Source organism: Sinocyclocheilus grahami, unplaced genomic scaffold (genome assembly GCF_001515645.1).
Source record: "Sinocyclocheilus grahami isolate Dianchi unplaced genomic scaffold, SAMN03320097.WGS_v1.1 scaffold207.1, whole genome shotgun sequence".
Taxonomy (NCBI): domain Eukaryota; kingdom Metazoa; phylum Chordata; class Actinopteri; order Cypriniformes; family Cyprinidae; genus Sinocyclocheilus; species Sinocyclocheilus grahami.
Window position 1 is genome coordinate 770,750 of NW_015505386.1, and position 13,319 is coordinate 784,068.

General features: G+C 36.2%; 1 protein-coding gene across 1 annotated transcript in view; it reads right to left on the minus strand.

Annotated features, from left to right (window-relative positions):
* Window positions 1–13,319, minus strand: part of mmp17a (matrix metallopeptidase 17a) — a 90,985-nt gene that overhangs the window by 14,513 nt on the left and 63,153 nt on the right. Inside the window, exons 4-5 of the mRNA XM_016286171.1 lie at window positions 12,922–13,208; window positions 2,127–2,303 (exon numbers count right to left, since the gene is read on the minus strand). Coding sequence (XP_016141657.1) covers window positions 2,127–2,303; window positions 12,922–13,208 — 464 coding nt within the window. The remainder of the gene's footprint in view (window positions 1–2,126; window positions 2,304–12,921; window positions 13,209–13,319) is intronic.

The following is a 13,319-nucleotide window of genomic DNA, read 5'->3' on the forward strand; positions in this document are numbered from 1 at the left end:
CAGTTGGATGGAAACAGGCTGTAGACAGCTATTTTCGCAAAGTTGTTTTGACACATATTCACTTTATCGATAACAAAACAGCGCAAAAGCTGGATGGAAACTTGGCTAATGTTATTTCAGCAACACTGTTTCAAATGTTGGCACTAGGGTCATTATAGTTAACTAAAACTAAAAGCATTAAAACATTGTCAGTATACTCTGGTACTAGAATTTGTTAACTGAAATAAAAGAAAAAGAAACTTTTTTTCAGCTAGTTGCCAATGCAGCATTTCTCATTTCCAAACTATATTTAAAAACTATAGACATGTAAAAAAAATAAATAAATAGAAATGACAAAAACAGAAAAATTACTACAAAAAAAATAAATAAATGAAAATGGAAAATATAAAAATAAAAACTAATTCAAAGTATTAATAAAATCTATATTAGTATCTCAATGATACTAAAATAACAGAGGTTGGCACATTAATAAATTAATACAATAATAATAATAATAATATTTCGGAATATAATGAATATAATATTTATTGTATTCAAATATATATATTAAAAACTATACAGACATGTTTAAATAAATAATACAAATGAAAAAAAAATAAAATATAGGAGTAATGATGGAGCTTTTGGACGCCGCATATTCTCTCAGAGATGACGAAAGACTAATCTACTTCAACATGCTAACGGTTTTAATTTATTCCCTTAATATTTCTCTTGTGGCCCGTACATAGTGAAAAAAAATGAGAAGAAATGTATTTCATGTTAAACAGGTTATTTTTGAGAGTCTGTGCTTGAAATACGCTAAAGCTTTTTATTTCATTGTTTTTTTTTGGACAGCGTTAATATTTTAATTATAGGCCTTTAATTCATTGTAGAATAGACTTGTTTTAAAATACCTTAAAATTTTAATTGAGGAGTAAATAGCCTAATATTTTATTATCCTCGCAGCACGTCAGTTATGTGGTAATATTGTTGGGCAAATTAATTGTAAGTTTAATGTAATAATAAAAGTAACTTCATAATAATAATAATAGGTCTAATAAAAATAAGAATGTAACAGGCCACATTAATTGGAAATGCCAAATACTCCTAATATTGCCAATAATTCATGTTTTTATCATCATGTTGACACAAGATCATCATGTTTCGATGCAACCCAGCAAGGGGAGGTTATCACGGGGCCTTTCGCATTGCGTGCCCGTCCACTAAGCCACTTAACAGTTATGTTGTTTGGGCTGCCTTGTTGAGCGCATTGGCACTGAGAACATTATATTTCACACACTTTAAGCTCTTTTATTTTCCAAATGTAATAGGATTAGTCCAACGAATCGTTTGGTTTGTAATGCGTACCGAACCGAAAGCCTCATACAGAACGGTTCAATACGCATGCGTGTATAGTTACACCTCTAATATATAAATATATATATACAGTGGGGGAAAAAAGCATTTAGTCAGCCACCAATTGTGCAAGTTCTCCCACTTAAAAAGATGAGAGAGGCCTGTAATTTTCATCATAGGTATACCTCAACTATGAGAGACAAAATGAGGAAAATAAAATCCAGAAAATCACATTGTAGGATTTTTAAAGAATTTATTTGCAAATTATGGTGGAAAATAAGTATTTGGTCAATAACAAAATTTTATCTCAATACTTTGTTATATACCCTTTGTTGGCAATGACAGAGGTCAAACGTTTTCTGTAAGTCTTCACAAGGTTTTCACACACTGTTGCTGGTATTTTGGCCCATTCCTCCACCCACTGTATATATATATATATATGGCAATTAGACGATGCAGACAGCGCATGTAACGGCGCTATCAGCAGGCTCATTCTTAGTTTCATCCTTGTGCGTTTACTGTTGACAGATTACAGCATCTATCTGTCTGTATGTCTGGCAGAGAGACTGTGCCTTCGAGTTGTCGCTACTTGTCACTTTTAGTTTCTCCAACTATGCCAAGGCATCTGAGATTCAAACAGTGATAGCAGGGTGTCCGTGTTTGATTGAAGATCTCAGCTCACACAGTCTGCCAGTCTGCCACTGCGCCTGTTTTCAGCTAACTGATGGAGAGGAAGGAGGTACAGGAAGAAAGAAAGAAGCCAGACGTGACCAAGGGGTGGACGTTCTTACCGTAAAGCTGCCAGACGCGAATCTTGTCTTCGTACGGGAGGTTGTACTTGAGCGGGTCGCCCACTGGCCCCTGATAGTAAGGGCGCATGATGGACTCAATGGCAGAGGTGTGTGCAAGCCCTATGGCGTGGCCAAACTCATGCACCGCCACTGCGAAAAGGTCCATTCCATGAGAATCTGATGAGAAAAGACAGAATAAAGAAGAAATGTTAGAGAAAAAAGTTTTTTCTTCATAATAACAAAGCAGAGGAAGAAAGTATTGCTTAGATGAGAGGTTTTCAAACTGGGGTCTACAGAAACCCAGACACCAAGTGGGTGCTAAATGTTCAGATAATAACAGTATAAAATAAAAAGCATAAAAAATCAAATAAAATAAATCCATAAATTATGCAAAATAAATATCAAATAATAAAATAAATAAGACAATCTGAGTTGTTCAGAAAGTAATAGTGGGAAAAATATAAAATAAAAATACATTTTAAAAATGAATATAAAATGAAAAAAATAAATTATATTTAATTATACAAATAATAAATTTTACATTTTACATTATTTAAATCATGAAATAAATGGCAAATTATTTTATTTTACTGATTCCCATAGTTTTATATTTTACTTTAGGTTTACACATTTAACAGTACACTATCAGTGTGTTGAAATAATTTCAATATATTAATTTATACAAATACATATTGTTGTCACGTGTATGTTCCTGTTTGTCCTTATTTGGTTTGGTTCCTGTTCTCATTATTAGTAGTCACCTGTTCTTTGTTATTAGTTATCCTCCTCACCTGTCTGCCCCTCGTTATCTGCCCTATCTGAGTTCTAGCCCGTTCTGTTCTCCCTTGTCTGGAATTGTTAATGTCAACCCTTGTTACATGTGTTTTCCTGGATATAATTAAAGACTGTATGTTTGAATTGGACTCTGCGTCTTCTCATTCCTCGCTCCGTGACAATTGTGACCCTGGACCACAAAACCAGTCATAAGGGTAAATTTTTGGAAATTTTGATTTATACAACATCTGAAAGCTGATAAATAAGCTGAATTACTAAGCTTTCCATTGATGTATGTTTTGTTAGGATAGGACAATATTTGGCCAAGATACAACTAATCTGAGAGTGCAAAAAAACAAAATATTGAGAAAAATCGCCTTTAAAGCTGTCCAAATGAAGTCCTTAGCAATGCATATTACTAATCAAATTAAGTTTTGATATATTTATGGTAAGAAATTTACAAAATATCTTCATGGAACATGATCTTTACTTAATATCCTAATGATTTTTGGCATAAAACTAAAATCTATAATTTTGACCCATACAATGTATTTTTGGCTATTGCTTCAAATATACCCCAGCGACTTAAGACTGGTTTTGTGGTCCAGAGTCACATATATTTATTATTTACCATGTGGTTAATATTATATACTGTATATTAAATCCATGTGGTTAGCAAATCTCACATAATTTGGTCTCTGAAGAATTTGATGAGATCCCTGACTTGGCAAATATAAACACAGTTTGAGGCATTATTAAGAATCACGCAAGTAGAACAATCTGAGAAGACCTCAGCAATTTGCTCTCCATGTAATCGAAGTGAAAGGACTGAAACTGAAAACAGTTTTCTTTTGTGATATTTCTGTCCTTTTGAACATCAAACAGCTTGTTTCATAAGGATGACGACATCCAGTGCAATTATGTCCTGGAAATCACAGTGATTAAATTGGGAATAGTTCAGGATGTCCACCCACATTGTCATTCTCAACACAATGAGCTGATGATTGACAGGGAGGACTGCGCCATTAAACGTTACTCACCTTTTTCATTATCTCGCTTTAGTACACAGAAAGATCCGCGTGATGCAGCCAGCCATACTGTATAAACATTCACACTTTTCTGTTAAATGGCCCCTAGAGATGGCAAAAAAATGCAGCCAGAGCTAGGAAAGTGTCATCGGATTTAGTGGAATAGAGAGAGAGAGAAACAGACAGGAAGAGATCTATAGACAGACAGAATAGGACCTTGTGCTCTACAAACTGTGAAAATGCCAAAATGCGTGACAGTTGCCTTTACGCTGCAGGTCTGTAAAAGCAAAACACAGCTAGTCAAGCTCCTCTGAGCTAAACCGAGGATTAAATCGGTGACTTGCTCATTAAGATTATGACTCAAAAGGAGCTGTGTATCACTAACGGAGACTGGGCTCCCTCATGTGGATACCTGCTTTTTGCATTAGCATAATGAACTTCAAAGATTACACAAAACAAAAGAGGCCAGGACCTGACGGATTTTCACTTGATGGGGAAAGTCACAATGCAGTCATAATCTCAAATTGTGCATCTTTTAAAGGAACAGTACAGCTGAAAATGAACATTCTGTCTATACTCACCCTCATGTCATTTCAATCCCATATGATTTTCATTTTTCTCTGCAGCTTAAAGAAATAGGTCACCCCCAAAAATGAAAATTTGCTTAAAAAGTAATCACCCTCAGGTCATCCAAGATGTAGACGAGTTTGTTTCTTCATCAAAACAGAGTTGGAGAAATTTAGCACTACATCACTTGCTCACCAATGGATCCTCTGCAGTGAATGGGTGCCGTAAGAATGAGAGTCCAAACAGCTGAAAAAACATCACAATAACCCACAAGTAATCCACACGACTCCAGTAATTAATTTGTAATTTGTTTGATGTGAGAGGACAACAGGGGAAGGATTTTTGATTATGATTATGATTTATGGACTCGTATTTTAAAGTTAAAATGCCTTGATTGTGATTGTGATGATTGTTTCTTACAAACACATAACTTTTTAACTTCACAAGATGTTAACTGATGGACTGGAGTCGTGTGGATCCTGTGTTGATTATTGCAATGTTTTTATCAGCTGTTTGGACTCTCATTCTGACGGCACCCATTCACTGCAGAGGATTCATTGGTGAGCAAGTGATGTATTGCTAAATTTCTCAAAATCTGTTCTGATGAAGAAACAAATCTACATCTTGGATGGCCTGTGGGTGAATACATTTTTAAAAATGACAAACGCTTTTCATACAAGTTTAGAAGGACATGAGGGTGAGTAATAAATGTCAAACATTTTATTTTTGGCTGCACTGTCCCTTTAAGCCAACACACATTTAGAGAAAGACTCATGACTGATGACTTTTACCCCGTGTCTGGTTAGCAACTGCTGTATCTGATTGCTAGAGGCTGATTTGTTCAGCACAAGCTAGCGATTCATCCAGATGAACTTTGTGCAGATCGGGTTCCAAAGGAGGAGACGCAGAGGATGACAGATGGATGTGAAGCAATCTGATTAAGACCTTACGCACTGGAAACATCTGGTACATGGCAGCCTAGAGCAACAAGCTGAAGGTGTCTGTCACAGATGACTGAAATAAATGTGTAAACTATTTTAAGACTGAAATTTAACAGTTTGGCCCTGGATTTCAGAAGCTTGTTTGGGTGAAGGTTATTGTATTAAAGTACCTTCTGTTCAGTAAACAAATGCATGTGTTTAGGATCAGAATGGCTTTAATGGAATAGTTCAACCAAAAATGGAAAATCTGTCATCAACTGCTCACCCTTATGTCCTTCTAAACCCACAGAAGTTTCTTTCTTGTTTTGTACTGGTTGCTCTTTTTGCAATAAATTGTGGTGGCTTTCAAGCTTCAAAAAGACACAAAAGCACAATAAATTTATCACAGACATGAATATTTCAAATCTTTCAAAACAATATGACAGCTTTGTACCAGAAACCACTTATTCAATTAGATTCGTCACAACTCTTAATTATGAATCACTGAGACGGAATCATTCAGATCTTTTCAATGAAGTCTGAATGATTCATTAATGAATTCAGTTTTTGAGTTCAAATAACTTTTCAACATCCTTTCAAGGAATTGTGAATCCAGTTCACAAAACAGGTCCGAATGATTTGTTCGAGAATCAAACTGAGCTGGTTCTGAAGTTAGTCTGACTCAATAATGTGGTCATATAGATTCAAACGATTTGAAATAAAGCAGAAGAGTTAAAAAAGTATTTTCATTTTTGATTAAACTAATCCGTTAAAGTCAGTGAAGCATAGGCAGGAAGTTGATGATTAAAATAACCTTCTTCTGAAGGTAAAAAGCGCTCTCTCTCTCGCAGTGTGTTTGCAGAAAGCAAATCAACAATAGTCACCGCTAATGACTGGCAGCTCGCTAAAATGGACGATAATGGACCAGGGTCTTCTGCCTCATTTTGTCATACACACAAAAAAACGTGGACACGCTCATAAACATTAAATACAATAGTGAATCACAGGCTTGGGCCAAATTGCGAAAAGTTTATCAAAAACCACCTGCTTAATGAGCCTTTTGTTTTGGCCACAACAATCAGTCTGCATTAGTGAGCAGGCAATGAAGGCATAATTAATAAAAGCAATCTGCCTGCTGTCATAACAACAGAGACACTCCTGTGATTCCACTCGCATGACCCATGGTAAAACGGGACGCCTCCACTGCTGTGCAACAAGTAGCCTACACTCTTAAAAATAAAGGTGCTTCACGATGCCATAGAAGAACCTTTTTGTCTAAATGGTTCCATAAAGAACCTTTAACATCTGAAAAACCTTTCTGTTTCACAAAAGGTTCTTTGTGGCGAAAGAAGGTTCTTCAGATTACACAAACACAAGAAAGAGATGGTTCTTTAAAGAACCTTTGACTGAATGGTTCTTTGTGGAACCAAAAATGGTTCTTCTATGGCATCGCTTGAAGAACCTTTTGAAGCACCTTTATTTTTAAGAGTGTACAAGGATAGCCGCAATCTCAAACAGAGCAGTTCGAATTCTGTCTAATCTCCATTAAGAGTTAATTATACTGTACACACAACTTTCCTGTTTCTTTCCGCTGTTCCCTCAAAGAGAATGTTCTTGTTATGTCAAAAACAATATGCTTACAGGTCTCCAGACTGAGTTGGAGGGAGAGAGAAACACGTTTGCATGATAAAGCTTGTCTTTTTTTATGGAGTTCAATCATCTGAGCATTAAAAATGTATATTCTTGACGAATGTAAGGATCTGCATCTTAAACAATTCATTTTAATGTGAAAATGTAAATCTTTCTGCTACCTAATGATTTAAAAAAAATCATCATTAGGTGTTTCTTTTGAAACAAATAGCACTAAAAGTCAATAATAAAACTGAAATCACAGTGCAAGTTTTTACCTGTCGTCTACAGACGTATTGTCAGTCCTGTGTTACCGTGTTTTTCTCCCCATGACCAAGTTTCTCCCTCATGTCAATTATGTTCATTGATTTCAGGTGTGTCCCAATTAGTTTCTAAGTACTTAAGCCCTGTGTTTTCCAGTGTCTGGCATCCGGTATTGTACGTCTATGTGTGTGTTCCTGCCTGTTCCGTGTACCTCTTTATTTGGATGAATAAAGACTGTTGCTTGTAATTCTCCTGTGTTCTCCTCGTTCCAACACAGTAGGCACCGTGACACGCGTGTGGAAGTTACGTTCGTAGCTGAAGGAGGCTCTGTGTACGTTTCTATCAGGATCATGTTAATTATTTACACCCTTTGGCGGCACCATGCTGTAAACTACTAAAATCTGTTCCACATTCTGCCTACCGCTTAATAACAAGTTCTTCCTCACCTTCGAAACAATACATCCAGCTCTTTATTTTAGTATTACTCCATGTTTCGTCACTTTGAAGGGGCAGAACATTTTTTTTAAGAATGGACAAAATGATGCTGATGACTCAACTGAAAGAATTAGTCAAGCTGTCAAACCACAAAAAAGACATACTTGTTACTGAAAAAAAAAAAGGCCTATACATTCTTTATCTGCAAGGCTATGAATATAAAAGGTTTCATTTTTTGTGTGCGGCCGAGTGTGTATTTACTACCATTCAAAATTTGCCTTCAGCACGATTTGTTTTTTTTAAAAGACTTTTATCGAGCAAATGTACATTAAACATTTAAAAAAGACATAATGTAACAAATTATTTCTATTTTTCTATAATAAATCCTGAAAAAAGTATCAGACTTTCCACAAAAATATTAAGCAGAAGAATTGTAAGTAAAGTAGAATAAAAGTAAATAAATAAATCAGCTTATTAGAATGATTTCTGAAGAATCATGTGACACTGAAGACTGGAGTAATGGCAGCTGAAATATATACATACATAAAATATATATATTATTTTTATATTATATATTAAAATATATGTTAAAATGCTTTATTGTTTACACTCTATACCCCATAAAGACAAACCAAAATCCAGATTTAGTCTTTGATCAGATTTTTGCCTTGTTGTTATGGGTATGAAGTGATTTCTACAAAAATAAAATAAAATAATTTAAAGCAATTTAGCATGAGGCTACAACATAAAATATGAGGTCTGAGGTCTGATACTGTATATAAACAGTCCAAAAAAAAGAGGATAGTCTTGCTGGATAGTTTTAGAGGGCAGATGGAAAGCCAAAAATAACATACATTTTTGGCTGAAATCTTGGGCTTATTACAACGGCCCATAATGAATAATGGCTGGTGATGACGAGAAGAACTGATGACCATATGGGAGGTGCAGGTGGTCATTAGATGGACAGCTAATGAAGCGGAAACATGGAAATGACCGTGTTATGGTGAAGGGTCAGTTGAGAGGTGGAAGGCTTGTCTTCAGCAGGACTGAGAGACGGAGGAGGGGGTCCGGCACTCAGCTGTGTATGTCGAGACAGTATAAGTGGGTGGCGAAAGGCTTTGTGATTTTTAAGTAGGACTTTCCCTCCCCATTTCTCTTTCTCTCGTTTTCTCTCTCTTCATTCAATCCTTCATATTACAGCCGCACCTGCCAAAGGACGGAGCAAACAGCTGCTCATCTGATGGGGAGCCTAATTGGGGCAGACTCTTCGGCTGTCCATGAGCATATGGCTTATAGCCACAAGAGAGCAGAGTAGGGATGCAAAGGGTCGTTTGAACCGATTCCATCAGGGTTCACTGACTGGGCAGGATGGTGTAAAAGGAACCCCACCTGCACCCATGCTAATTATCAGCCTCGTGGTTAGCACAGCCTCTTGGGCAAACATGTGCACCTTTGGCTTCCAAACAGGTGCATCCTGGAGATGGTTGTGTCAGGTTATGGCTCAAGAGAAAGAAGAATGAGATAGGCAACAGCATCTGTTGCTTTCAGACAGGCCCTGCCACTTGGGCGCCTGATCCTGTTTTGGAGTACTGCACACAAAATGTCTCTATTACCTGACAGAAAAATATGGCCTGAGAAATCACACCTGTCTGTGACAGTCCGAGACAAAAAAAGAGAGCCAGAGGAATGGACAGCACTCTTTTTAGCAAGTTAGACCCTTTGCCAATCAAGAACAATCTCTGCCTGTCAATCATTTGTCAACAGCTATATAATAGGCTATATAGTAACTTTTTGGTACACAAACCATACAATATGTTTGAACTTTCATTTTTATATTTATTTTTATACTTATCTTTCAATTTGCAAAAGAGAGAGAAAAATATAAATTTTGTGATTTGTCCTGTTCTCCATTCTTTGAAACTTTGCTGCTTTGGGATCAGTACAATTTTTTATTATTACTTTTATTTCGCAAGGACACATTCAATTAATCAAATGTGAGAGTAAAGCCTTTTACATTGTTACAAAACATTTCTATTTCATATACATGCTCTTCATTTGAACTTTTTGTTCATCAAAAAATCCAGAAAAAATGTATTATGGTTTCCACAAAAATATTAAGCAGCACAACTATTTTCAACATTGATAATAATAGGAAATAATAAGAGCACCAAATCAACATATTAGCATGAATTATGTGACACTAAATACAGGAGTAATGGCTACTGAAAATTCGGCTTTGCCATAAAGGACTAAATTATATTTTAAAATATATTAAAATAGAACACAGTTATTTTAAATTGTAATAATATTTCCCAATTAGAGATGTAACGGTATGAATATTTGAAGAGTTCAGATGCAAAAGCCTCTAAGTGCCGTTTGAAATTTTCTTCTAAAATTAGCATTTTTTATCAGGCTCATATGTGTAGGTTCAGTAATTTCACTTCAATGGCAATGAATAGGTTTTTGTTATAGGTTCTGAGGCTTTTGCATCTGAACTCTTCATTTCTTATCATGATTATAGTGACCAAAATTATCTCGGTAATCAGTTTTATCACGGTATTAAAAGTACTGGCACATAAATTGTTTAACCAAGTTTTATATTTAAAATCAACAAACAACAAATTAAATGACTTTTTGTTTGCATAAACACTAAAAGAATAACATTTCCAATGTTGTCCGGATTTTAAATGACAACATGACTGACAACAGTTTATCAAATAACATGTACGAAATGTTCAAATAAAACGTTGGAAAGGTTTTATAAAACGGTAAACCTCACATTTCAGCGTTTAACCCTCTACAGCATACATTTTGATGGTACATGATAAAAAATTATTCCACATCATTTTTTGGTTTATTTGGGAACATTTTATTGATAAAACAATTTTTTGACCACTCCTCACCCCCATCCCAAAATATTTTTTTGTTGCCTCAGGGCAATGTTGTGCAACAATGGTGCAGAATCACGGAGAAAATTCTCCATTCACATATAAGACAATGTTCAGAGAGCAATACAAAATCACAAATCTGTCAAGAAATCATTAAGTAAAAAGGGAAAAACACTTTGCATTTAATACAGATGTAGGTTTGTGTCGTAGTGCAGGGCTGGGAAACTTCGGTCCTGGAGGGCCACTGTCCTGCAGAGTTTAGCGCTAACCCTAATTAAACACATCTGCCTGTAGCTTTCTAGTGATCTTAAAATACATTCATTAGCTGGTTCTGATGTGTTTGATTAGGGTTGGCGCTAACTCTGCAGGACAGTGGCCCTCCAGGACCAAAGTTTCCCAGCCCTGATGTAGTGTGTCGTGTCATATCATGTACATCATGTAATGAGATTTTACTCCATGTGAAACTTCAAAAAGCACTTCTTCTCTGCTGTGAAACAGAGGTGCATGTTACACTTTTTGCACATCACTTTGGGTGTTCCTGCGCACCCAGGAACCCTGCATCTTCCCTTTTTCGTCACACATGATTTTCCCTGTATGTATTGTCAATGGGAAATCCTGGTTAGGGATGGGAGTCGTGGGCCCCTGCTTCCTTACCCCTTATTACACAACGTTGCCCTGAGGCAACGAAAAGAAAAACTGAATTTCTGAACATGCAAAATAAAATAAAAAAAATCATGAAACCTGACAAAAGTCTTCTCTACACCTTCATACACACATATTTTTTAAGTACAGTTCATGTCATTTTAAATAAGATTACTATAGCAAATAATCTTGCCTTCTTCTCACACCATGTGCTCCTGTGACCATGTGTTAGAAAAGGAAGTCCTGTCTTCAAATGGTGCTTAATAGTGACTCTCACACCTTATTGGACTGTTCTTTGATACTTTTCAAACATTTTAATTGGTTGCAATCATTTAAAAAAAACATGTACTGAACATGGGGCATAAGAAAAACTTTCCGTTGCCTGAGGGCAACGCTATGCTGTAGACTCAGAGGGTTAAATAAAGAAAAGTGTTAAGTCAAAATGATAATTGATTAATAAATGATTATATGTATTTTATCTGCTCCATAAATAATTCTAGATACCTTATCCAAATAGTTTAAAGGGGTCATATGATGCTGCTATAAAGAACATTATTTTGTGTATTTGGTGTAATGAAATGTGTTTATGCGGTTTAAGGTTAAAAAAACACATTATTTTCCACATACTGTACATTATTGTTTCTCCTCTATGCCCCGCCTTTCTGAAACATGTCGATTTTTACAAAGCTCATCGGTCTGAAAAGCGAGGTGTACTCTGATTGGCCAGCTATCCAGTGCATTGTGATTGGCCGAATACCTCAAGCGTGTGACGGAAATGTTACGCCCCTTAACATACTGTGATGCCCTGTCCGGCCGGAGCGATGAGACAAAAACATGAAAACCCATTATAATGTGTAGAATCCACATACGCTTGTTTTTCATCAACCTGTCAAAATGTACAGAATGGCATGCAAATTCAGTCTGTATTTTGGCCAGACAAAAACTGCACACAGGCTGAATGTAAATGAAACGCTCTGTAAATCCACTCTCTGACACTAGATGGCGCTTTTGGAACAGCAGAATTACAACTGTTTCCGTAATCTCCGTGGACAAAGCAGCATTGCGATTAAGAACACTACTTTATTAGAATCTTTTCTGAAGACAGTCAGAACATTCAGAGGTGCAATCATATAATTAATTAATTCATATATTAATTTGTATAATTCCCTTACCACTCTTTTAAAAGCTCCCAGCTTTCCCGCCATGTTTTCACACAAAACGAACCTACTCTGCGCACGTGAGACTGCTATTTAAACTGTGCTTTGTGCTGGATAGTATTTATTTAGCCTGAATTGTTCAAATTGTGGTAATCGAATAAGGTTTTAATGATAATTAAAATATGAAACAGTAATACTAACCGTGGGGAATTTGATCATGATTTATCATAAATCCGGTAATCGTTCCATCCCTATTACCAATAATACTGTTTTTACAGTATTTTTTGATCAAATAAACGCAGCCTTGGTGATCATAAGGGACTTCTTTCAAAAACATAAAAAAACAGTACTGTAACATTTTAAAACTTCATCAGCTTTTTGGCAAATGAATAATAAAAAAAACTATGAATTGAATTAATTTATTAAAAAGAGCTCCTTGGATGAATACAGTGAACAATTTCCTCTCATTCATATACCTTATGCTGTCTTACCTGGCGATCTGAAGGTCCAGGCTTCATCATCATCAAAGTGCGTGTCGCCCGCTGTGAATCGTTCTCCAGGAAAGAATGCGTGGGCTACTGTACCACCGGGTCCGTCGAAAGGGTATCCGTCATTATGATCTGCTTTGGTGAAATCAATCTGAATGTCTGCTTCATTCCCCGCCACCTCATGGAAGTTGAGAGGAGCGATGTCACTCCACACTTTCAGGGCATAGTACATAAGCGCCCGCACCATGTCCCGGCCCAGCAATGCTGACTCCTTTGGAAACGTCCTTACCCTGTGAAAGCAGAAACATGAGTTAATGTTTGAAACAGTGGTAAGACCACAGACAGTGCTAGAAGATAAATTCAACATTGCTTTGAATGCATAAATAGGACAACACATGCAG